The sequence below is a fragment of the Opisthocomus hoazin genome, chromosome 17, assembly GCF_030867145.1.
Source record: "Opisthocomus hoazin isolate bOpiHoa1 chromosome 17, bOpiHoa1.hap1, whole genome shotgun sequence".
Lineage (NCBI taxonomy): Eukaryota > Metazoa > Chordata > Aves > Opisthocomiformes > Opisthocomidae > Opisthocomus > Opisthocomus hoazin.
Window position 1 is genome coordinate 4423751 of NC_134430.1, and position 24317 is coordinate 4448067.

The following is a 24317-nucleotide window of genomic DNA, read 5'->3' on the forward strand; positions in this document are numbered from 1 at the left end:
CACCTGGGCGTTCCAGTCCCTGTTTCTCTCCTTCCCCTTGCAAGGAGCTGCACTTCAGAGAAACTTCGTCCTGCTGAATAACACACTCAGAAGATGCTGCTGTGCTGGCAGAGCATTTCTTTGCTGGGAGATTACTTTATTGTTGAAATTCATAAAACTTACAGATCTTTAGAGGTGAAAGTCACTTTGAGTTACTTGATTTTTACGGTTCTATTTCAATTTGTGTTCTGACATCCAAGAAAGGTCGACATGTAATTCACTTTTAACTTCTTTAAACTGATGATCTGGGAGTCTGATCCACAGCCTTATAGCTAGAAGGCCTGCTTTTCCTAGATGTGAGGTCCGTGATGGTATGCTAGCAATGCAGAGGGGCCCTCGCTCGCATGTCTAAAGCAACCCTGCATTAACCTGCTTAATTAAAACTGAATGTTTTTAAATGACTTGCAGTACTTAGGTTAAGCTTTGATGCATAGGCAAGGTCAAAGACATCAGCTTTAGAGATTGTTATCTAGTTGCTTGGGAGTTAATTTTCAAACAGTTTTTAACATTGCTTCGTTTTATGTCTTGCAGATATTTTCGTGCCTGGCATTACCAAGTCATATCCTCTTAGTCTGCCCAGTTCACGTACGAGTGTTGCTCGCACCGTGTAGCAGACAGTGACCTCCTCAGATCCTGGAGGCAAAGCTTCTCTCTTGCCTCCTGGAGAAGCGTGTCACTTGTACTCCCGATACCAGAAGGAGACTTTCGCATTTCACCTTGCACACTTGCTCTGTACCTGTCCTTTCATGCCAGTGTTTTGTCTCCGGTGTACATTTATAATATGTTTTTTACTTTGAGCCCCAAACCCTTTAATTTAAGTAGCTATAGGCTCTGCCCCTCTGGTCTGAAGGCTCAACTGCTCTGAAATGCCGTACCCACATAAGCTCATGGGGGTGGGGATTTCAAAGCTGCAAAGGGTTTGTGCCTCCAACTTCATTTCAGTGATGATGAAAACAATGTTTGGAAGCATCTGGTGATTCAGACTAAAAGTACCTTAATGTATTTAAGGGAAATACCAATATTTGCATCCAATTTTAGGTTGGACTGAATTGGCTTCTTGCATTCCGATCCCTTCATTGACTTAGGAATCTAGACATGTATCCTATACTGGTAGCTGAAGTTAGATGCAGTGAGTCTCAGGGAGAGGAGTGTTTTGCTGTTGATTGTTTGTGTTGGTTGATGCTATTTAATGCAAAATGTTGGAAATAATGTCTCTTTACTTCCACTTCGGATGGTTTCCACAGTAGGAATGTGGGGTTTGTCAGAGTTGTCCAGGGGAAAAAACCAAGTAGCTGCAGAAAGGAGCAGTGCTTTTGATGTTACAGTGGGAAGGTAGTGAAAATTGCAAGAGCTCTGAAGACACTGTTTTTAGGCTTTTTTCTGCAGTTTTTTAGCTTTCATTGAAGCAAAACAAAGCTTTTTTATTATTTCTCAGGAAGATAATACTGCAGCAGTAAGCAAATGTGCCTCTGAGACTGTTGTGCAGGAAGTGATCTCTGAAACAGAAGCAGTAATGGAAGGGGGGGAAGGACATGCTATGCACTAAGTCATCCCACCAAGTGACTGGCGTTTTCAGCTCAAGTGTAGTATTAGCCAGCATTTGTTAGAAGCATTTTGATCCAGTTCCACTGTTCAAATAGTCAAGATTGGCCTGCTGCAGCAGACAACGGAGTGTGGTGCAGCTGATGCCCAGCTCTCCCCTTTGTCCTTCTGAATGTCACTGTCTATCCGACAAGTGTGATGAGGTGGTTGGATATCGCCTGGGTCGTTTTTCATTCTTTGTGACTCCCGTTTTCCACTTCCTAGGATGTGGTGATGCACTGTTCTCCAGCTTAGATGATGGGGACGTGCTGTCAGAGCCGTTTCACACATCACCTGGCAGACAGGTGCTACTGAGTGATAGGGCTCTTGCTTGCTTCTGAAGGCTGTTAAGTTTGCAGTATCTGCGTCTGAGGTCCCAGCTCTGTGCAGTGTGGAGGGAAAATCTTATCCGAACTGCTGCTAAACAGGGCATCATCCAGTCAGTGTAAATGAGAGCAGGGTGTCTGAGTTCTTTATTGATTGGCTCGGCCTTTCTGCATGGTGTTTTAAATGAGGTTGGCTCTGTTCATGCTGGTCAGCTGAATTCTGTGCAGAGAGTCGGTCTGAAATGCCTTCGGGGCTCAGTCCGGAACACTTCTGATCCAGGGTTGATTGCTCCAAAAGACTTAGGAAGGCCAGGGGAGGTCCTGGTAAGCTTTGATCTGCCACTTCTTCACCTGCTGGGATTCTTCGAATCTCTGGCAGAGATCCCGTCTAGTCACTGGAATAGTTATAACTTCCCAGCTTGCTGTTCAAATGCACTGCCACTTACTCTGTCTTGGACGGTTACTTACTCATTTACTCCAGGCCAAGCCTGAAAGCTGACGCACCTCATGATCGAACAGCTAGTACAATTGTGCGTGTTGGATCTGTGCATCATCTGCTTGGAAGAATCCCTATTTTTTGGACTTGCCAGCTGATTTTTGGTGCTGTCGCTTTGCAGTTGCTACTGTGGCAATTGGAGGTTTCAACTTTCTTAGACTTTTCGTGCTTTACTTCTTCAGGGTGGATAGGTGCAGTAGGAAGGGTATTTTCTAGCCTTGCCTTCAAGAGAAGCTGAACTTTACAGGTTGATACTGTAACTGCTAATTTTTGCTATCTTTGAAGAAAAGGAAGTGGAAACCCTGAAGAGTATTTTATGGTTTTCTTTTAAATCTCTGTTTGGTTTGTTTTTATCCATCTCAAGTGAGTAGTTTCCCAGCTCATATGAGGTTTATGAATTAATTATGGTGAGGCAGGAGTTTTCTGTCTTTCAGAAGCTGAGCCACGTTTCTCTTGCAAGCCATGATCACATGGACTGTCTCCTCTGTTTGGAGTTTTACATGTATTGTTGATACATTCTTTAATTTCTCACCTCTAAACTGAATTATTAGAAGCAAGTAGGAGAATTGGCGAGTTGTTTGGACCATCAGCAGGCACTCAGCAAACCAGCTAGGAAACTCTTGGGTTCAGAGACAGGCAGCAGGATAAGACACGTTTGGCAGTTACCTCAGTCTGCAGCAGCCTTTGTTACTGACAATAACATGAACTGAGTTCATTGATACCTATTTGTAGTATGCCTGAGGGAGTAAAGGCACTCTTTCTTAGTGGTATGTGGGAGAACAGTCCTGTGTCATCTTATTTTTTGCCTGATCTGTTTCTCTGTGTATTGCAGGACCTGTCTGGTTCAATAGATGATCTGCCCATGGGTACAGAAGGAGCCCTGAGTCCTGGAGTAAGCACATCAGGGATTTCCAGCAGTCAAGGAGAGCAGAGTAACCCAGCTCAGTCTCCTTTCTCTCCACATACCTCTCCTCACCTGCCAGGCATCAGAGGACCCTCCCCATCCCCAGTTGGATCTCCAGCTAGTGTTGCTCAGTCCCGCTCTGGTCCGCTTTCACCTGCTGCAGTACCAGGTAACGCTACTCGGCACGTATTGGTCATTTGGTGAGGCTGCCTCATGCAGCTGGAGAGTGTATTGAAATGGCCACTGGGAAGGAGTTGGCCAGTGTCAGTACTGTGTGGTTACTGAGGTCCTGTGGTCTCATTCGTTTGCTTTAAAATGCCTAACTTTTAAAGGATGCAGTGAGATGGGTGGGATGGCTGGTAAACCAGCAGTGTCATTTTGCTGGGTTAATGTGACTGATCTTGCTGTTGTTTTCCTTCACTGTGGCGAGCATACCCTTCCTCTGAGTTTGTTTGTAGTTCTGGTATTTAATGGTTTTTCATCCTGGGCTTTGTGGCGTGCAATTTTTGTGATTAACCACTCTCCTCTTTGCGGTGTAGGCAATCAGATGCCACCCCGACCGCCCAGTGGCCAGTCGGACAGTATCATGCATCCTTCCATGAACCAGTCAAGCATAGCGCAAGATCGAGGTGTGTGACGCGAGATAAAAGATTTAATTGTAAATTTAGATCTGTAACTAAAAATTACCTGGCCTGATGACACGGATTCTATGGTGAGATAACATTTAAGAGCTACCCTAGATTTATAAGCTGCAAGTGTTTAGGCACCTTGCAGTAAATTGAACTGTTGGTGGTTGTTTGGCCTCTTAGTGTTCCAGCCAAGCTAGCAGTTTGGCGTGTAAGGTGTTGACTCACTTTTCTGTGAATGTTGTTTGTCCAAGGTCCATGACCTTAAGCTTCCAAAAGGAGGGGTGCTCGCAACAATATTGTGTGCCTTTTCTCCCCTAAGAGAGTAAGGTTAGTGTGGGGGAAAATGCATGTAAAATTCGTCTCTCATGGCTGAAGGTATATAGTTGTCACCCTGAGAAAACAAAAACCAACAACAACAAAAAGCAGCTCCTGGGATTTGCAGAGTTGTGCTGTCTGCCCCTGTGACACCAAGGGGTTTTTTTTCTGGTTAAAACAGCAAATTGGATCTGTTACCTTGGCAGATAACACTGGCTCCTTAATGGCAACCACTGTAAAACCTGTCTAGGCTGTTGCTGAAATGATTTTGTTAGTGGGCCCCGGGGGTTGCACATGTGTGTCCAGTGGCACCTCTGGATACTCAGCGCTAATAATTGTCTGCTCCACTCACCGGGTGACCAGGTTACATGCAGAGGAATCCTCAGATGCCCCAGTACAGCTCACCCCAGCCTGGCTCAGCCTTATCTCCCCGTCAGTCCTCTGGAGGACAGATGCACGCTGGAATGGGGCCATACCAGCAGAACTCCATGGGAAGCTACGGACCCCAGGGCGGGCAGTATGGACCTCAAGGTAAGGCACAGTCAGCGCCTCGAGGTGGGACCTGAGCTCTGCAAATACAAAAGACCTCTCTCTGTTGTAACATCTTTCATAAACTGTTTTTATTTGTCCCCTCTTAATGTGTGGGCAATACAAAACAGTATGCTCCGGATGAGCTGGAAGGAACTGTACTTTGTTTGTGTTGCGATCGATGAAATACGTTGCTTTCAGGGCCAATTGCACTTCTAAATGCAGGGTCCTTCCTCCTTTGTGAAAAGATGTAGGTCATGTATCCAGTGTAACAGAGGGGAAGGGCTAGCTGTCTGTGCACAGGAAGACCGTTGAGTGTTGTATGTTTTGGAAAGGGTTAAGTTGAACTTTTTACGTCCTGTCCCAGACCATTTAGCTCACTCTGCTCAGCTGAGGTTTGGGAGAGTTTCAGGCAGCTTTTGAATCGATGTTGTTACTTGGCTATGTCAAAACACATTTTATGTGGCTTATATCCAAGTACTTTGACTTTTTGTTGAGGTGTTAACACTCCCCCTCATCTCTGTTAGTGATCTTTAAATATTTGCTGATAGAAGATTTTTATGGTGATTCATAAACTAACTGGTTGAATGAGGTTGTCTTCCCCTCTTTTTATCTCCTTAGGAGGTTATCCCAGGCAGCCAAACTACAATGCGATGTCCAATGCCAACTACCCCAGTCCAGGCATGGGAGGAACCATGAACCCCATGGGAGCAGGGAGCCAGATGCACGGGCAGACCGGTGTGCCACCGTACAGCGGCCTTCCTCCGGGGAGGATGAGCCATGCAGCCATGGGGAACAGACCGTATGGACCCAACATGGCCAATATGCCACCTCAGGTGGGGACGGGGATGTGCCCCCCCCCAGGCGGCATGAACCGCAAAGCACAAGAGGTGGCTGCCGCCGCCATGCACGCTGCTGCCAACTCCATCCAGACCAGGTGAGGAATGGGGTTTCCCTGGTCTCTCTGAAAGTCCCTGTGTGGGATCTAGGTTTCAAAGCTGTGGATGGAATCGTCCAAATTTGGCGTAATACTGGACATATGTTTCCTTGAAGGTTTGCCCTTCTTGGAGACCTTTTTATCAATTGTAAGTGTTAAAAAAGGAAGAGCATAAAACTTGGGCAAGCGCTGTGTTGGAATACATTATTAAAGATATACTTAGGGAATTTTTAATATTCATAGGTTGAAATCTATTTAATTCTGAGATCCCTTTGGTTGTTCCCACTTTCTGGTTGTCTTTGTTACGTGAGTGACTTAAAAGACGCTGCGTGTGTGGTAAAGCCCATAAATCTAGCAGACAGCCATCCAGCTGCATTTGTCTGAACCGAGGCATTACTTGTCCAGTGTAATGAACTTCTTCCTTTTAGGGCCCTGATGAGTAGCTGTGGGAAAGGGAGCTGGAATTCGACACTGAACTTTGCAGCTATTTTCTGTGGCTTTTGTTGGGTTTTTTGGGTGGTGTTTTTATTTTTTTACTGCACATTTTAGAGGAGGTGTATGTGGCCTGTCAGAATACCGTGAGAGCCGTGAAGTTGCTTATAAACTGGGTTCCCCCAGTAAAGCTGTTAGATACATTTGTTGTCTGACTGGGCATTGTGCTCTTTATCCTGACTTAAGGGCTGCTTCTGCAATCTGCTGTCTGATGTTACCTGTGACGGCCAAGGTCAAGCTCCCAAACGCCAATAAAGGCATCAAAGTCTGTCCCTTTGAGTAACCAGTTTGAGCGACAGTTGTGTCTGGGGTTTTCAGATACATGTAAAATAACGCAGCTTGTATGGGTAACAAGAAGGAAAGAAATATAAATCATTAGATGTGGCTGGAGGACTACACTGTTCATCTATACAAATAATATATTCTCACTTAAATGCCCAGGGCTGCGGTATGTGCGGATCTGCTCTTCTGCATAGAGGCAGCTGACCAACTGAAAGGCAGTTCAGTTGGGGGATGTAGGAGAACAAGATTAAGGGTGAAAAGGTTCAGAACTGAAGTCCCTCTTTCAAAATGGTTTGCATCCCCTTTGCTTTTGAGAATGAGACTTAAACTCTAGGGCAGCTAAGCTTTAAAAGAGGACCTGATGTTTGGTCTTTTGCTGGAAAAGTGAGCTGGAGAAAGTCGCTTCTCCCTTTCCTTTGTAGAAGGCTTCTTTTAGCGAACCTGCTTCCTTCAAAGACAAGATCTCAGTGCTTAGTGTTTGGAGTAAGCACCTGTTTCTTCCTTGCCTCCTCTAGGCCTCCTGGTTATCCCAACATGAATCAAGGGGGAATGATGGGCACTGCACCTCCTTACGGACAGGGAATTAACAGTATGGCTGGCATGATAAACCCCCAGGGCCCGCCCTATCCGATGGGTGGGAATATGGCTAACAACTCTGCAGGTAAGCCAGTGCTGACTGTTGGGTGTTTCATTGATTCCATCGTATTGGGTTGAAAATCGGTGTTAAAGATTCTTTTAACTTCCTAGGGATGGCCGCAAGCCCCGAAATGATGGGTCTTGGGGATGTCAAATTAACACCTGCAACTAAAATGAACAATAAGGCAGATGGGACGCCAAAAGCAGAATCCAAGTCAAAGGTAAAATGTTTTGGTTTTTGTTCGTAATGACTCCCATCCTCTGCGGTGTCTAGGGAAATAAAACCATTGCATGTTAACTTGGATTGAACCGTGCGTATGTCTAGTAGTGGGTGCGGTTCCTGAGAGGAACCTAATTTGATTTGTCCTTCTTGCTCTGGACAGACTTCTCATTAGCGTGGTTGCCCTTACAGTATATGATCTGACTGCTGCTTGCGACCGTGGTTCGAACTCGAGCGTGGCGAGTGAGTGGGATATCCTCTTTTGGGAGGTGTTATGTTTTGGGGCGTAATTAAAGAAAGAAGTGTCTTGAAACGTGTGTGTGTGTTAGAGTAGGTTCTGGCTATATTTGCAATAAACCACTAAATACCCACACATGTTAATAACAGTATTCTTGAGAAGCCTGAGCTCTGCCATCCCCTACAGAGCCCCGCTAGCCCTCACTAAGGCCAGCAAAGGGACTTTTCTGTCAGAATTCACGTGTTCTCCCCTGTTTATGACTCACGAGTTCAAGCCTCTGTCTAGAATTTCTAACAGATGCCTGGCACACCTTATTTAGGTGTTCCCTTTTCAGCTGTGGCCTGGTCTTGCCTTTATTAACTGAGGAGAAGGTACTTGAACAGATGCACCTTTTGGGTCAGCTTTATCGGAGTCCCCACATCCTATGAATAGCTAATTAGACTGTTGCTTGAGTCAGAGTGTAAAGGTAGAGACCCTGTAGTTGCAGTGCTCAGTGTAAGTAGATTCGACGTGAGTTACACTTGATGGGTCCAGCCCTGGCTGTGCTTCAACTGTGCCAGTGGTTCCAAGAGGTTCTTCAGGATTCATCAGGAAAATCCCAAAAATTGAGGGTTCTACTTCTGGGATTCATAGACTGTTCTGAAATGAAGGGGAGCATTTCCCAGTCCTCTGGGAGTGTTCAGTTTCACTTGCAAAACAATTTAGTATTAGGAGTTATCAGCTGCCACATTGAAACTGCCAAAAGTGTAACAAACCTGAGTTTGTTTCTGGTGTAGGCTTGGAGCTAGTCAGTTATCACCTCTCAGCTGGGAGGTGGTACACTAAAGTGTTACGGTTGTTTCACAAACAAACCTCTTACTAATCCTGTATTAAAGCCAGAAGAGGGAGGCAAACAAGTTCTTCAGGGAATGTTTTTCTTTGCATTACTGCTACCCGTTTCAAAAGAACCACCAAAAAAGCAGTTTCTGAGCCCGTAGTCTCCTCTTGTGATACTTGAGGGGAAAATAAATGCTCTGCAAGTTTGATACCTGTACCACTAGCAGTCTGCAAGATTCAGAAGATCTATCACTTCTGCTCATGTGTGCTGGTATTTGCCTTTACGACAAACAAGAACTTGAATGCTCGTAGGCTCGGAGCTGCCAGAAGCTACAAATAAGGGCTGTTGTGTCCTCCTGGTCTGCGTTGTTCAAGGATTATCTCGTGCTAGTGAGTTCACTCCGTCTTGGGTGTAGGGGTTCATCTCGAACAACATCAGATTTGAAGTTCACTTCCACTTTGGAAGTTCATTTCTAAGTAAGCATTTGGTGTGCCCGAACCGTTTCTGCCTTTTCTCTGAGTGTAAGTGGTCCAGGTGGTGGAAGACCAAGTAACATGCTCATGCACTACATTGGAAGACTTGAGGGAAGCAAAGCAGGATGCAGGACCACAGGTTTTGCCTCTAAATAGACACTCAGGCAGTTCAGAGAATCAGATGCGTAGGAACTAGTGTGTGATACTCCATAACTGTAAACTTGTATTCAGAATTCCTGTGATACCTTACCGTATCAGTCTTCCTGGATCCTGATACGCCAGCGACAGCAAACCAGTGTGGGTGCTTACGTCGTATCTGGGTAGCAGAAGATTTCTGCACTTCTGTCAGCAAATAGGCAAGGGGAGATAGTCTTTGGGGGGATCTCTCGCACACATTCGTCAAACAGGTGCCTCTAATCTTTATTTTTCTTTGAGGCGTGTTTATTTTAATTCCTTTGCAGTGTTTAGTGTCAGTTTAACCTGGCATCTACCACTTGAGTAAAAGAACAGACTAACCAGAAGGCAGTATTCACCCTGGCAGAGTGCAGTAGCCATGGGGAGTCTCATTTGCAGTTGAATTAGATGTTTTCTTGTGTGTTTAGCAAAGGAGCCCACAAAGGATGTCTCAAAGAGATGGTTCTCTGCAAGGTCTTGTTGAGGTTTGTTTGGTTTCTGTAGCGTTCATGAAACCTTTCACTTTTTAAAAATATACATTCTGTGAATTCCCTGAGTAGTGGTTGGTTTTTTGATATCTTTGTCGAATAATGCTTGCCTGATGTTGATCTGAGACAAGTGTAGGTCTAATATAAAGCTGTTTTCAGTATCACAGCAGAACTTTGAACTCTTACCTGACTGCTTTTTTGCAAGCATCTCGGATGTGAGCTAGCTGATTTTGCACTGCTCAGTCCTGATATCTGTTTCCTTCTCCTAGAAGTCCAGTTCCTCTACTACAACCAATGAGAAGATCACCAAACTTTATGAGCTGGGTGGTGAGCCTGAGAGGAAGATCTGGGTAGATCGTTACCTGGCCTTCACTGAAGAGAAGGCCATGGGCATGACAAACCTCCCAGCAGTAGGCAGGAAACCCTTGGACCTTTACCGGCTCTACATCTCAGTGAAGGAGATTGGAGGATTGACTCAGGTGAGTGTCCAGCAGCCAGCGTGGCGACTGGGTGTTTGTACTCAGGGCTGCCCACTGTCTGGCAGTCACATGCCAATAGGCAACACATTTCAGAGTTAGACTTGTAGCTAGATGTAAGCCATGACTTCCCATTCAGCTGTGTTTCTTTCCTTTCTATTTTCTGTAATAACACGTATAAAACCCAGCATCCTTTAAACGAGCCAAATGTCTGCTCTGCAGTTGCCTGGTTGAGAACAGTCTGTGGTGAGATTCAGTTCAAGTGCTTTTCTTCCCTGCTTTGTCCACTGCAAAGGTGGATGACACTGTGTTAGCATCTGGCTGTCAACTGACATCATGGCTAATTTGATTTGCAGTCTGTCCCTGTTGGAGAAGTTTTCTGTAGATGAGGAAGAGAGTATACTAGTTTTGGCTTTTGAACACAACTGTATCTGTTGTGCCGAGCCCTTATTGCAGCCTTATTTTAACTGGGAGATGTTGATTGCTCCCCAGAAAATTTGCTGGAGGACAAGTAGCTGGGATTTTGAGTTTAGAGCCTCTTGTCTGTTGTGCAGGTCAACAAAAACAAGAAGTGGCGCGAATTAGCGACGAATCTCAATGTGGGCACGTCCAGCAGCGCAGCTAGTTCTTTGAAGAAGCAGTACATCCAGTGTCTCTACGCCTTCGAGTGCAAGATTGAGCGAGGTGAAGACCCCCCTCCAGATATCTTTGCAGCTGCCGACTCAAAGAAGTCTCAGACGAAGATACAGCCTCCATCTCCGGGTGAGTTTAAGGCGTGCAATGAACGTTTGAACCAGAGGATCTCTGGCACTGTACACCTGACTCCACGTGCTGTGGGCCAGACCGATTCCAAACTTCACGATGCCCTCATGTCTGTTTCTAATTAGATGTTCTCTGGTTGTGTAGATTAAGTACTGTTGTAACGTGGGAGTGAGTGATACTGAGAAGTCGTCAGGCCTTTTGGGACAGTTCAGTTTTTCTGTGTCCCACCTCTGTACTACGTTTAAGAAAAATGAAAACATAAAAATATATACATACCTATATGCACGCACCTCTGTGCTTATCAGCACGTCACTGTCTTGTGAGAATCGGGTGGAGAGAGAAGTGTGGAGTTATCCCGACAAGGTGATCTCTGCGTATTCGAACAGCAGCCCTTGGTGTTACTGCTTAGCTTTGGGAACTTGCTGGAAAAGTTGTGCTTGTTTTGCCTATGCAAGTGCTACCTTCTGGGAGTAAATGCTTGACGTGTGTGTGCACTCGTCTTCCTCGTGAATTCTTTCTGCTGAAGACAGTGAGGACTTTGAGGCTTCGTGCCCAGAGAGCTTCATAAGCCTATTACAGAGTGGATGCTCTGGCATTCAAGCCCTTTAAAATGAACTTGCACTGTTGTTTCAAATTTGATGGGATGCACCAGTTTCAGAATATTTTGAGCAAGTGTCCAGTTTGGGGGGGGGAAACATCCAGGCTAGCAGTGCATGCTGTACTCTTTAGTCTTCGGGAAGTCTGATCGTTTCTGTCTCATTTGCATTGCTTGAGTTGCTGCTGAAGTTGCCAACCCTTTAAGCTTCAGTTTTCCAGTTTGTCTTAGAAGTAAAACCTTCAGATGCTTTTTCTGGTCAGGAGCCTGTTCACGTAGGTGAAATAAAAATTTTGTCTGCTTTGAACTTCCTGTAATTTTGCAAAAAATGCCTTGTTGGTTCTGAAACCTGGCATCATCTTTGTCTAGCTCCTGAGGATTGGAATAATGAATGAACCCTTTTTTGATTGTGCTGCAGTTGTGTTTCAGCCCTGCTAAGCCCTTGATCGACAGTGTGCTTGTCCGAATATTCTGTTGGCAGCTGCCTTTATCTGTCCTCTCAGTTACAGAGTGTTATTTTTTAAAGAACTAAATCATGTCTTTTCACTCGTCAGGAAACCTGTCCCAGCATAGCTTCAGCCTTGGTGTATTCTGCAAGATAAAGTAACTTTTGAGTCAGTAGACTAAACTTGCATCTAAAGTGGTGTCTGAATTCTGCTTAAACTAGACCACAAATCCATCCCCGCTTTCTTTCCAAAACCTCTTTCTTGCCCCGCTGAGGTACTAGGCAGTGGAACAACGGTGTTAAGAGCGTTTGGAGTTTATTTGGAGAGGGCTGAGCCTTTTGGGAAGCCACTTAAAACTTCTTGTAACACGAGGTGCCTGTCAGATGGACTAGATGGTGCCTCCATTTTTATTTTGTTTTAGCGAATCTGGTGGTACGTGAAGGTCGTGAGTCTGCCTTCTGGGCTGTGGTACGAGGATCTTGTCCTTTGGCACATCAGCAGCAGGAGTTTGCAGGGCTGCTGTCCCAAACGCTGCCCATTTGTGCAGCTCTGTTGACTTCGTCCACAGGTTTGATTCGTGCTCCGAGAGGACTGTGCTGTATTTCCCATTTAAACTGTTCTCTCCGCTTGTCTTACTCCAGACTCCTGCAACTAGGAATATGCCGAGGCAGCACTGCAACATGGTTGGTTGCTCTGATCCTTTAAGCCGTATCACGCAATGTTTGTGCTCCTCTTTCACTTTCCTTTTCTTCCTCTCACCGGCTCCCCTGGATCGGCAGGCACTGAGGGTGTAGGACACACCACAAATTGCTCTCTCAACCCCAGCTCCAGACTTAGGAGCCTTCGGAGGAGCAGAGTCCCCACTACTGTTCAGGGGCTTGGTGAGGCCCCGCTGAAGCAGCGTCCTCCAGACTCGCACACACACAGAGGCCTGTCTCCAACCAGTCACCCTTACTGGGGAATAACTTCCCCCTTTGAAAGCCACAACAGTGGGGCATTTTGAAGTGCCGTTGTTTGGACGAAGGGCTCTGTCATCCCACACAGACACACGTGCTTTGCTCTCCTTGCAGACTGCGTAACCTCTCGGCCTTGGCTTACACTTCATTTCAGCCTGTTCTGTCAAACGAATTTCTGCGTAACTGTGAATGGTGAGGATCGCACTGCGCAGTTCTCCATTAACCACTCTTTGGGGCTGCAGAGCATCTAAAGGCCTTGCAGGACAGTCATCAAGGTAGAGCTCTTGGTGCCGGAGCTGTTTTCCTTGCAGTGTGCATTCATAACCCTCAAAAACCAAAAGTGTTTACAGAAAGGCTGTGGCCGGAGTGGGCCGGGTGCTGCCTCGCGGGCACTCAGCGCAGGTTTCCTGCAAACCGTCTTGGGTTCCTGCTCGCAAAGTGCCGCGTGTCCCTGGGGAGGCATAGTCACTCTGCCGTTGGGTTTTAATTCCCAGAGCATGGAACTGGCCCCGCTCCAACTGTGTGTAAATTTGTGAGTGGGAGGGACGGCGGGGGGTGGGGACAAACACCAAATGGCAGCGACGCGGGGAATGTCTCGAGGCCTCTTCCTGCCGATGCCAGCATTACAAACCCAGACAAGCGGCGAATTCCTGGGGGAAGTGAGTGGAGCTGAACGCTGCTGACGAGGGAAGGAGAATGGCGGGGAGGGCCCATGAATGAAACTCCCCGCTGAGCTTGCCTCTGCCCTTCCTCCTCCCGAGACCTCCCTGGGCTGGGAGGGAGTCGCGGAGAAGAGGACAGGGTGCCAGGAAGGTGGGGTGTAAACAAACATGCCCTGGACATGACCTCAGAGGATTTTAATGAATAGCTGAAATGACTCATCAACCAGCAGGGCTGAAGCTGAGGGATATCGGGTGCTGGGGATGGTAACTAATGGAAACATTAATTAAGAGTTCAGCTCTTGCCAGCTGCGAGGAACATATGAACCTGAGAGCTGACACTGTCACAGCGATGCAGGGGCAGAGGAGAGCTTGTGGCACAGCTGGATTACACACGATGGCCTGGGATTTTGGTGAAAGCTTACTGTAGCATAAAGCAACCTGTACAGAGCCAGGGAACTTGCTGGACAGGTTTTGTTCTTCAGTGGAAGATCCTGCATCTCCAGCATTCCCTGTTCCAGGAATCCTTGGGAGTGGTGCTTGAATTAGCCTGCATGAATGAATTAACCCCTCTCGAAGGGCAGAGCAGACAGAGGAGCCTTGTTCAGAGTTACTTGATGACTTCAGCTGGCGTCTTGGAGTTTCCATCACTAGAAAGATTGTGAGACTTCCAGGAGAGCGCTCAAACCCACCTTCTTTCTGGGTAGAAAGAAGATGTGAAGGTGATGGGTTGGTGACTGTCACTTGGCAAGAAGCACCGTATTCCGTGCTGCATGGTGCACTGTAGAGCAGCAGCCTCTGAAGCTACATAGCCTGGGCAGCACGACACAGTGCCACAGTGGTGGCGCGGTGTGTGAAAGGGAATGTGGTGAAGAAAGAAGGCATGAAGAAAACGAACGTGTCCTCTCAGCTTTACATTACTGTATGTGGTTCTTCTGGGAAGGCTGGCCCGGGATGTCCTTGCACTGTTGAGCTCTTTGTACTTTTGTGGACATGTTTCATCTGTCTCCCTTTTGAAGGACGATTTGCTCTCTGTTCTTAAGGCTGATGTTCTGGGAGGTTCTGGGTTGCATGTGTAGGATGCGAAGCTGCTCACGCCACATTTCTGTTCTTGCAGCGGGTTCAGGCTCAATGCAGGGTCCTCAGACGCCTCAGTCCACCAGCAGCTCCATGGCAGAAGGAGGAGACCTGAAGCCACCAACTCCAGCGTCTACGCCACACAGTCAGATGCCCCCTTTGCCAGGCATCAGGTACGAAACCATTGCACCTTCTTCCACTATGCTGGGCGCAAGCTATGAGTGCGAGATCCCTTCTGGGTTGTTACTGTGGGTGGCTCGAGACTCGAGTACCTGTTTTGATGGGGCTCCATGGCTCTGCTCCTGTGGTAATGGCTCACAGCAACATTGTCGTCTCTGCCTCTGTGTGTGAATAATCATTGCATTTGGGATTGAGGTTGAGGACAGTATTGTAGAAGGGCAGTTCTTGATGCCTCAGTTGGAGGAGTTTGGCTGTGGTCCTTCTAGGGGATAGCAACACCTGAGAGGGAAAATACGGGGAAAAATATCCTGAGGAGCATCGTGGACCTCTGTAATCCCATGTTTGCGGTTTGGTGTTTTTTTTAATCAGGAGTAACTCGGTGGGCCTTCAGGATGCCTTTGCAGATGGTAGTGATCCTACGTTCCAGAAGCGGAACTCCATGACTCCAAATCCAGGGTACCAGCCCAGCATGAATACCTCTGACATGATGGGTCGCATGTCTTATGAGCCAAATAAAGATCCTTACAGCAGTATGAGGAAAGGTGAGGAAGTCCTTGTGTGCTCCTTTCCCTTTTCTCCTTGAATGCTAGTCCCTGTATCTGGCTGTACGCCAGAATGTGCAGTAGGAGACCTTCTGCTTGCCTGTCTTCCCCAGAAGATGGGATGTATCTTTCTAATGCAGAGGTAGACGTGTTTATTGGTGCGTCTTTTGATATTTCAGCTCCAGGAAGCGATCCCTTCATGTCCTCAGGGCAGGGCCCCAACAGTGGTATGGGTGACCCTTACAATCGTGCTGCGGGTCCAGGGATGGGTAACATGGCCATGGGACAGCGGCAACACTATCCCTACGGAGGTCCTTACGACAGAGTGAGGTGGGTGCTTGAGCCTGGCGAGATCCTGATTCCCTTGACTCATGTGAAATGATTACTTTCTCTTCGCTGTTGTGACTTTTCCGATCATCCTTTTGCATTTAAGGAGCAAGTGTGAATTTAAGTGCATGTGTGGGGGTTTTGTGTTTCTTGCATGCAGGACGGAGCCCGGCATGGGACCCGAGGGCAACTTAGCAACCGGAACTCCGCAGCCAAACATCATGCCTTCCACCCCGGACTCGGGGATGTACTCTCCCAGCCGCTACCCGCAGCAGCAGCAGCCGCAGCAAAGGTCTGTGCACGGTGTTGCCACAAACAGCTCTTCCCAGTTAGAGCGCTCTGAGACTGTGAAAGCGAAGCGTGCGTCTGATCAGACAAGTAATGCATCTGTTTCTTCTCCAGACATGATTCCTATGGCAATCAGTTCTCCACTCAAGGCACATCCTCGGGCAGCCCCTTCCCTAGCCAGCAAACTACCATGTATCAGCAGCAACAGCAGGTAAACTATCGGAAAGTTTCTGATTTGTTTGACTGAGAAACGGAAGAGCTTTATCTGTGAAAATTGTTAAAAGGGGAGGATAAAAACTCTTTGGACTGTGAGTTTGCTGTATGAATGTGTAGCATTAAGTACCTTATACAGGAGGCTTTGTTTTCTCTAGTTTCCAAATAGTTTAAAGAAGTTTCCATTAGCGTTTCCAGTGTTGTGTTAGCAAAACAATGTTCTGAGAATGGAGGTTGTGTAGTTTGCAGAAGTGTGTGCTCTGGCCAGGCAGCAGGAGATCAGGAAGCTTTATTGGGCTTCTCTGCCCCTCTCTGAATGCCATCATGTTTCTGTTTGGTCCAAGTGATCAGGTGAGTTTGTCTGGAGTAAGCCCTTGACTGTTGTGGGGAGCTGTTTCAGAGGGACCATGCTGCACACCCAGGGCTTTTTTTTAGCTTTGCCTTACTGAGCCTGAAGACAAAGGCTTCACCGCTGCCTCTGCTCCTCCACTGCCCCACCGTCTCCTACTCGTTGTTCTCAATAACATCAGGTTTGTTTCAGGACAGAGTTTGAATGAACATACGTCTCTTTCCATAATCCTTATATACGACTTGCTCTGTGTATCAGTGCCAAGACCCGTGATGTTTTCCTGATCGTTTTGAGTCCTCTGGTTTAGGAGAATATAGAGGGGGCACTCGCTGAGCTGTGCTAAGAATAATTCCAACTGCTCTGCAGTTTGGCTCTGCAACCAGAGCCATGGGGCTCTGAGCCAAGAGTTTGAGTTACTCTGGTCCTTGTCATCTTTGAAGCCCTAGAGCTCCATCTGAAGCCAGTCGTGACCGTGGAGCTTCCTGAGTAGACTGTACAGCAGCTAGAGCGTAGACCCTTGGAGGCAAGAGAGATTTTGGATTTTAATTTTGTCTTGGCAGTTGACTGTTTTCTCCATTTGCACTTAAAAGAAGTAGGAGGAAGAATAGTTCTTGCTCCTTTCAGTGACGTGTTTCGAAATCTACAGGAAAGGAAGACACAGGAAGTACGACAGTTCTTAATGCATCTTGTTTAATGCTTCAGCAGAAACCTCTGTTTTCTTGGAAATACAAGAGAAATAAGGTCTGATAGAATACCTGGATGTGAAAGGAAACAAGTACCGGTGCACAGTTTGGTTTGTGGTGAATGTGTAGTAGAGCTGAGCCTTTTCTACAGGAAACTCCTTTCTGTGGGCAGACTTCTGCCCCCAAGGCATCCCTGTAGAATCCACAAGGAAACTGCCCAGCCAGCCGCAAGGAATTGGTCTTGGCTTGTGGAACTGAAAGACCGATCCAGCTTCATGCTGGAGATGGCTAACAACGAGACAAGTCTTGCCCTCTTACAGGCCACGCTGTGGGGCATATCCTCTGGCTCTGAGTCGCTCTGCCCCCTGAGGTTTTGGTTGCTGGTTTCCAAGTAGATAATCTCATGTTGTCGATGTCTTTATTTTCCCTGTAGAATTACAAGCGGCCGATGGACGGCAGCTACGGCCCGCCTGCTAAGCGACACGAAGGGGAGATGTACAGCGTTCCGTACAGCGCCGGGCAGGGGCAGACGCAGCAGCAGCTGCCTCCAGCACAGACCCAGCAACCGAGCCAGCAGCAAACTGCGCAGCCGTCTCCACAGCAGGACCTGTATAACCAGTATGGGAGTACATACCCTGCTGCTGACCGCCGATCTGCCGGAGGGCCACAGAACCAGTTCCCATTCCAATTTGGCAGAGACAGGGTCTCGGCTCCCCCAGGCTCCAATGCTCAGCAGAACATGCCTCCTCAGATGATGGGTGGTCCCATCCAGTCCGCTCCAGAGGGCCCGCAGCAAGGCGCCATGTGGCAAGGGCGCAACGAAATAGGGTACAGCTATCCGAATCGGCAGAGCACTGGCTCTGCGCCCCAAGGGCCTGCTTATCACGGAGTGACTCGAACAGATGAAATTCTGCATTCAGACCAGAGGGTCAACCATGAGGGACCATGGCCTTCCCACGGGAACCGGCAGCCTCCTTATGGTCCCTCTGCCCCCGTGCCCCCAATGACTAGGCCCCCCCAGTCTAACTACCAGACCCCCCCTAGCATGCAGAATCACATTCCTCAGGTATCCAACCCAGCACCTCTGCCCAGACCTCTGGAGAATCGCACTTCTCCTAGTAAATCTCCATTCCTGCACTCGGGGATGAAAATGCAGAAGGCAGGACCGCCAGTCCCTGCCTCGCATATAACACCAGCAGCTGTACAGCCTCCCATGATCCGACGAGACATCACCTTCCCTCCGGGATCAGTAGAAGCTACGCAACCTGTGTTGAAGCAGAGGAGACGGCTGACAGCAAAAGATATTGGTAAGAGGAAACTCCTGCTTTTCTCCTTGTGCCTGTTGAGGGGATGGGTCCTGCTGTTACCCTTTGGTACAGTACTGCCGAGTGGAAGGGCTCTGTTGGCTTTGAAAGAATGGTATTTTTTGCAGGTTAGTTGTGTTTTCAGGCATCATTTGGACTGTAGAGAGATTGCTGGTACACATGGTCTGTGCATCATCTTAAACAGGCTCTGCTCTTCATGGGTCCAAAAAGCAGTATCAAGTGTCATCTTTTTTTTGTTCTTAAACTCCGGGAGCTGGAAGTATCATGTGTTTATGTTACAGGAACTCCTGAAGCCTGGAGAGTGATGATGTCTCTGAAGTCTGGGCTGCTAGCTGAAAGTACGTGGGCCTTAGATACCATAAACATCCTGCTCTATGATGACAACAGCATAATGACCTTCAACCTCAGCCAGGTGGGTGCAGGTGCTCTCTGATGCAGGTCTTTGAAGTGCTAATTTTGCAGGGTTTTCTGTCAGCGAGGTAGCAACAAGCAGCCCTTGCCCTTGTAGGGCTGGACTCCCAGCCGTCTGTGTGCCGGCGGAGCACGCCAGGTCTGAAGAGAGCACAGGGTCTGGGTAGCTGTGCGCTGGTTACTCACTGGCCTGTGGGATTTGTGCTTGTTGGTGTGCAGGTGTGCGTTTTCTCCTCTCTGGTGAGATGTGTTGCTTCTGTAGCAGAAGTGAGTAACGGTGGGGAGGCCATAATGGTCTTCACAGTGAGTGCTGTAAAAGGCTGGAGGCTGCTTGTGTTTTCGGGTGTTGATGGCGTTTGTTCATCTCTGGCTCTGTCTTTGCCCTGGGACAACGCGCAGCGAGGCTGCGATGCCAGTCCAAGGGCCAGCCTGTCTCGAGTGGTTGCCACGTGCCTCTGTGGCTGTTGTGCCAACTGCCGGGCAGCGCTGTAAAGGCTGTTGTGCTTAGCACTGCCCTTCGCCTCCCTGTGTATTCACCAGATGCAGCCAAGAGCAGGGGTGTGTTTGCACGGGGATGTGTGTGTGGAGGGGGCACGGCCTGCCTACTGACACTCAGTATCTGGTTTGGCCTTTGTTCCTTTTCTCAGAGGATGAAAAGCTCTCTTTAGCAAACAGTTCATTGCCAGTGTGAAGAGAACCCATTAATTAACAGCACTGCTTAAATTCTGAGCCCTTTATGCCCTGCTTTCCCAGTTGCTCGTGTTAGCCGAAGTTGTTTTCTGATCTCTGTTCCCTTCCTTCCTTCCCCTCCTGTTTTTCTCCACCCTTGTAGCTGCCAGGCTTGCTGGAACTCTTGGTAGAGTATTTCCGGCGCTGCCTGATCGAGATCTTTGGAATCCTGAAGGAATACGAGGTGGGAGACCCAGGGCAAAGAACACTATTAGACCCCGAAAGGTTCTGCAAATCGTCAGCTTCCTCTCATGAAGAAGGGGAGGAGGAGGATGAACCACGGAGCCTGAACTGTGAGGAGGAAGAAGAGGATGAGGAAGAGGAGGAGGCTGCGTTTTCGAGCAAGGACAAAGCACCTCTGGAGAGCAGCGAGGAAAAACTGGTTAGTAAATTCGACAAGCTTCCCGTCAAGATCGTGCAGAAAAATGACCCGTTTGTGGTAGATTATTCAGACAAGTTGGGGCGAGTGCAGGAGTTCGAAAGCGGGCTGCTGCACTGGCGGATTGGCGGCGGTGATACCACCGAGCACATCCAGACCCACTTTGAGAGCAAGACGGAGCTACCCTTGACTCATAAACGAGCTTCCTGCAACTCTGTCTCGAGGAAACGTTCAGCAGCTGAGAGCAATCTGAGCACGAGGGAAGGAGAGACTCCTCCATCCGACAGCTCCTCGGAGAAGAGGATAACTGCCACCATGGACGACATGCTTTCGGCACGTCCGGGCTCCTTGGCAGGGGAGGAGGAAGAGGTCAAAGCTTTGGAAACAGCGAAGGAAAGCAGCAAGTTTCCCTTTGGCATCAGCCCAGCTCAGAGCCACAGAAATATAAAAATTCTGGAGGACGAACCCCACAGTAAAGACGAGACGCCCCTCTGCACCCTCCTAGACTGGCAGGACTCTCTGGCCAAGCGCTGCATCTGCGTCTCGAACATCATCAGGAGTTTATCGTTTGTGCCGGGCAATGACTTTGAAATGTCGAAACATCCCGGGCTGCTGCTGATTCTAGGGAAACTGATTCTCTTACACCACAAGCATCCAGAGCGCAAACAGGCACCCCTGACCTACGAGAAGGAGGAGGAGCAGGACCAAGGGGTGAGCTGCAACAAGGTGGAGTGGTGGTGGGACTGCTTGGAGATGCTGCGTGAAAATACACTGGTCACGTTGGCCAACATTTCTGGACAGCTTGACCTCTCCCCTTACCCGGAAAGCATCTGTTTGCCTATCCTGGATGGACTCCTCCACTGGGCGGTATGTCCGTCAGCAGAGGCCCAGGATCCCTTTCCAACACTGGGACCCAACGCGGTCCTCTCCCCTCAGAGACTGGTTTTGGAAACACTTAGCAAACTCAGCATCCAGGACAACAACGTGGATTTGATCCTCGCAACTCCCCCCTTCAGTCGCTTGGAGAAGCTGTACAGCACCATGGTGCGGTTCCTCAGTGACAGAAAGAACCCGGTGTGTCGAGAGATGGCCGTGGTACTACTGGCCAACTTGGCACAGGGCGACAGCCTGGCAGCAAGAGCGATTGCTGTGCAGAAGGGCAGCATTGGCAACTTGCTGGGCTTCTTGGAGGACAGCCTGGCCGCCACGCAGTTCCAGCAGAGCCAGGCCGGCTTGATGCACATGCAGAACCCGCCCTTTGAGTCGACGAGCGTGGACATGATGCGCCGAGCTGCTCGGGCGCTGCTCGCCCTGGCCAAGGTGGACGAGAACCACTCGGAGTTCACGTTATACGAGTCGCGGCTGTTGGACATCTCCGTGTCGCCTTTGATGAACTCTTTGGTTTCACAAGTTATTTGTGATGTACTGTTTTTAATTGGCCAGTCATGACAGCTGTGGGATCCGAGACCCTGTGTGCGTGTGCGTGAGTGGAGAACTTAGAAACTGACTGTTGCCCTTTATTTATGCAAAACCACCTCAGAATCCACTGTCTGCCCTGCGCTGTCCTGCTTCTCCCTCGGGGAAAGATACCCCCGTTCCCTCTCCCCCTCCCCTGCCCCTTCCGATTTGTCCTGAATCCCTTATTAAAGGAGACAAAGTTCTGTCTACGTAGAAGACTTTTTTTTTTATTTTAACCAAAGTTACTGTCGTTTACAGTGAGTTTGGGGAAACGACTTGCCGTGTTATCACATTGACAGGCACCACTTTCATAACTGTTTTTAATGGTAAACTCTGAAGGACAAAAGTGACTGCTGAACTCTGTGTGGTTTATCGTTGTACATTCACAATCTTGCAGGAACCAAGAAGTTACCAGTTGTGAACAGACCTTGTCCAAGGGAGGCCTGTGCAGTAGCGTGTAGGACTTCATGTACTGTACACCTGAAACTGTAAACATACTGTAATAATGTCTCACATGGAAAAGGAAAAAGAAAAAAAGGCGCTGGATCAGCAGCAAGCTGTAGTTTTTAAAAATGTTTTTAGTTAATGTTGAGGAGAAAAAAAAAAAAGGCTTTTCCCCCAAAGTATCATGTGTGAACCTACAACACCCTGACCTCTTTCTCTCTTCCTCCTTGATTGTATGAATAACCCTGAGATCACCTCTTAGAACTGGTTTTAACCTTTAGCTGCAGCCTGAACGCTGCCACGTGTGTATATATATATGACGTTGTACATTGCACATACCCTAAGATTCCTTGCAGTTTTGTCCCCCTCTCCCTGCCCCTTTATAGTATGACGAGTTAACGAGTTGATGACCTGCAAAAGCGAGACACAATTATTTAATCTCTTGCCAGACATCCCTCCCTGGAGGATGCTGTACAGGTCTCTGTGTATAAAGTCATTGCTGTCTCAGCAGCCAATCAACTTATAGTTTATTTTTCCTGTTTTTGTTTTCTTTCTAATCGAGGTGTGAAAAAGTTCTAGGTTCAGTTGAAGTTCCTGATGAAGAAACACAATTGAGATTTTTCAGTGATGAATTCTGCATATTTGTATTTCAGACGATGTAGCTAAAAACTTGATGTAAATTCCTCCCTTTTTTCCTTTTTTGGCTTAATGAATATCATTTATTCAGTATGAAATCTTTATACTATATGTTCCACGTGTTAAGAATAAATGTACATTAAATCTTGGTAAGATGTTTGTAAGGGTTTTTTTTGTTAGCAGAATAGGGAGGTGACTTTGGTGCTGTCAGGTCCTGTCGAAGTGATGCTGTAGGTGGCTGCTCCTGCCCATGTGGCGCAGAGACCTCGGAGGCCCCATGCGTTACCGCAGGGCTTGGCAGAGTCCCGTCGTGCTCCGGAGACCCCGGTGCCGTCTGCTGTGGCTTTGCGTTCTCTATCAGGCTTGTTCCAGCGATGGAGTTTGGGCTTGGTGCTGCTTAGGCGCGGGTAGGAGTGGGTTTGCAGCGTGAGGTGAAGCTATGGCAGAGACGCATAGTTCAGAGAGTGAAAAAGGCTCGGCAGGGAGGCAGTTCCTTGTCAGCTCTGTAAAATGGAAAATTTTCATTCCCCTCACATTTTTCACATTTTCTTGGAACTGTAGTGCGGAGTCTGACTTCCTTCGGAGGACGGGGCTTTCCAGCGGACAGAGCTCTGCTGCCCTTCAGCAAGCGGCCAGAGTTCAGGCTCTTCGTATGAAAATTGCGCATTTTCACAGGTTAGTTAAACGGCCATTTAATGTAGCCTGAAGCTTTATCCTCAAAGGAGAGTAGAAGCCAGCTAGCTGGAACTGCACTGAGCTCATTTAAGCAAAAGAGCTAGTTAAAGGAGAAGCTTTTTGAGAGGCCAGCGTAATTTTTGTTGAAGAAATCACCTTGTTTTAGCCCCCTGGTCCTCTCGTAGGAAGCTCTCGGTTCCCAGAGCCCTCCCTTGGCTGTCTTCCCTAAACTTCAGAGTGCTGGGAGTAATTGTGCCAGAACCAAACCGACTCTCTTCTGAAAAGTCGGTGGATCAGCAGGAATTGCGGGAGCTCTTGGCTTGGCAAAGGGAGAGTCCTTCCAAGGGAGTTCTCGGGAGGCAGGACTGGTGCTGGGCTCCCTCGGCTTTTGAAAATACTGAGTGGAAACCAAGTGGTGAGATAAGAACTCTGCTGGACTCTGCCATTCTGTGACAGTGGTGTTGATTTAAAACCGACTTCTCTGAGAATTTAGATCTGTGTTCCAGGAGCTTTGTTTAGGCTGATTAAATGAATGTAAAAAACTTACTTTTTTTAACAGAAAGGACCTCGGCAGCAAGGTTGAAGAAGGTAATGCAAGCAGGTTTAGTACAGCTTCTGGATTCATGTTATCGCGAATTTAATCATAAGTGAATGCTACATTTGGGAGGGAGAGAATTGTCACAAGTGGTAGCAGCTACCCATTTTACCAGTGTTTGTACAGCCACGTGATCCGAGGGGAGTAATTCTGCTCCCCAGCGCCTGCGTGCACGCAGACGCGTGTACCTCTTGCACCTCTAAAACGGTTATAATGGCATAGATGAGAAGTTAGTAAAATGAGAACAAGCAGCGCTGGCAGTTTGTAGTGAGGGACTGGTCAGAGAGCCACACGGATCTCAAACCCGACTTGGCTGCCCGGAATGCAAACCCTTGGTGCTCCGACCTGGTTTGTACCCAGAGCTTTCCATTTCCACAGGCGTTTTCCTCCCAACGCCTCTCTCTGCCCCCGGCTGCTCCGCCATTTCCCGTTTTTACCAGCGAGGGAGAAATGTGAAGCCTTCCCAAGCCAGAGCCCTGATTGCAGCCCTTGGGAGTCTCCTCAAAGACTCCACTGGCATCGATGATTTCTCCCCTG

At 48.0% G+C, this 24317-nt stretch overlaps 1 protein-coding gene across 1 annotated transcript in view; it reads left to right on the top strand.

Moving 5' to 3' along the window:
* Positions 1-22663, top strand: part of ARID1A (AT-rich interaction domain 1A) — a 61259-nt gene extending 38596 nt beyond the window's left edge. The window contains exons 5-20 of the mRNA XM_075437772.1: positions 3275-3515; positions 3886-3975; positions 4654-4821; positions 5440-5755; positions 7045-7190; positions 7277-7386; positions 9845-10054; positions 10606-10813; positions 14587-14719; positions 15096-15268; positions 15448-15598; positions 15756-15887; positions 15998-16094; positions 17562-18435; positions 18735-18865; positions 19697-22663. Of these exons, the coding sequence (XP_075293887.1) occupies positions 3275-3515; positions 3886-3975; positions 4654-4821; positions 5440-5755; positions 7045-7190; positions 7277-7386; positions 9845-10054; positions 10606-10813; positions 14587-14719; positions 15096-15268; positions 15448-15598; positions 15756-15887; positions 15998-16094; positions 17562-18435; positions 18735-18865; positions 19697-21421 (4905 nt within the window). The 3' untranslated portion in view covers positions 21422-22663. The remainder of the gene's footprint in view (positions 1-3274; positions 3516-3885; positions 3976-4653; positions 4822-5439; positions 5756-7044; positions 7191-7276; positions 7387-9844; positions 10055-10605; positions 10814-14586; positions 14720-15095; positions 15269-15447; positions 15599-15755; positions 15888-15997; positions 16095-17561; positions 18436-18734; positions 18866-19696) is intronic.
* The last annotated feature ends 1654 nt before the right edge of the window (positions 22664-24317 follow it).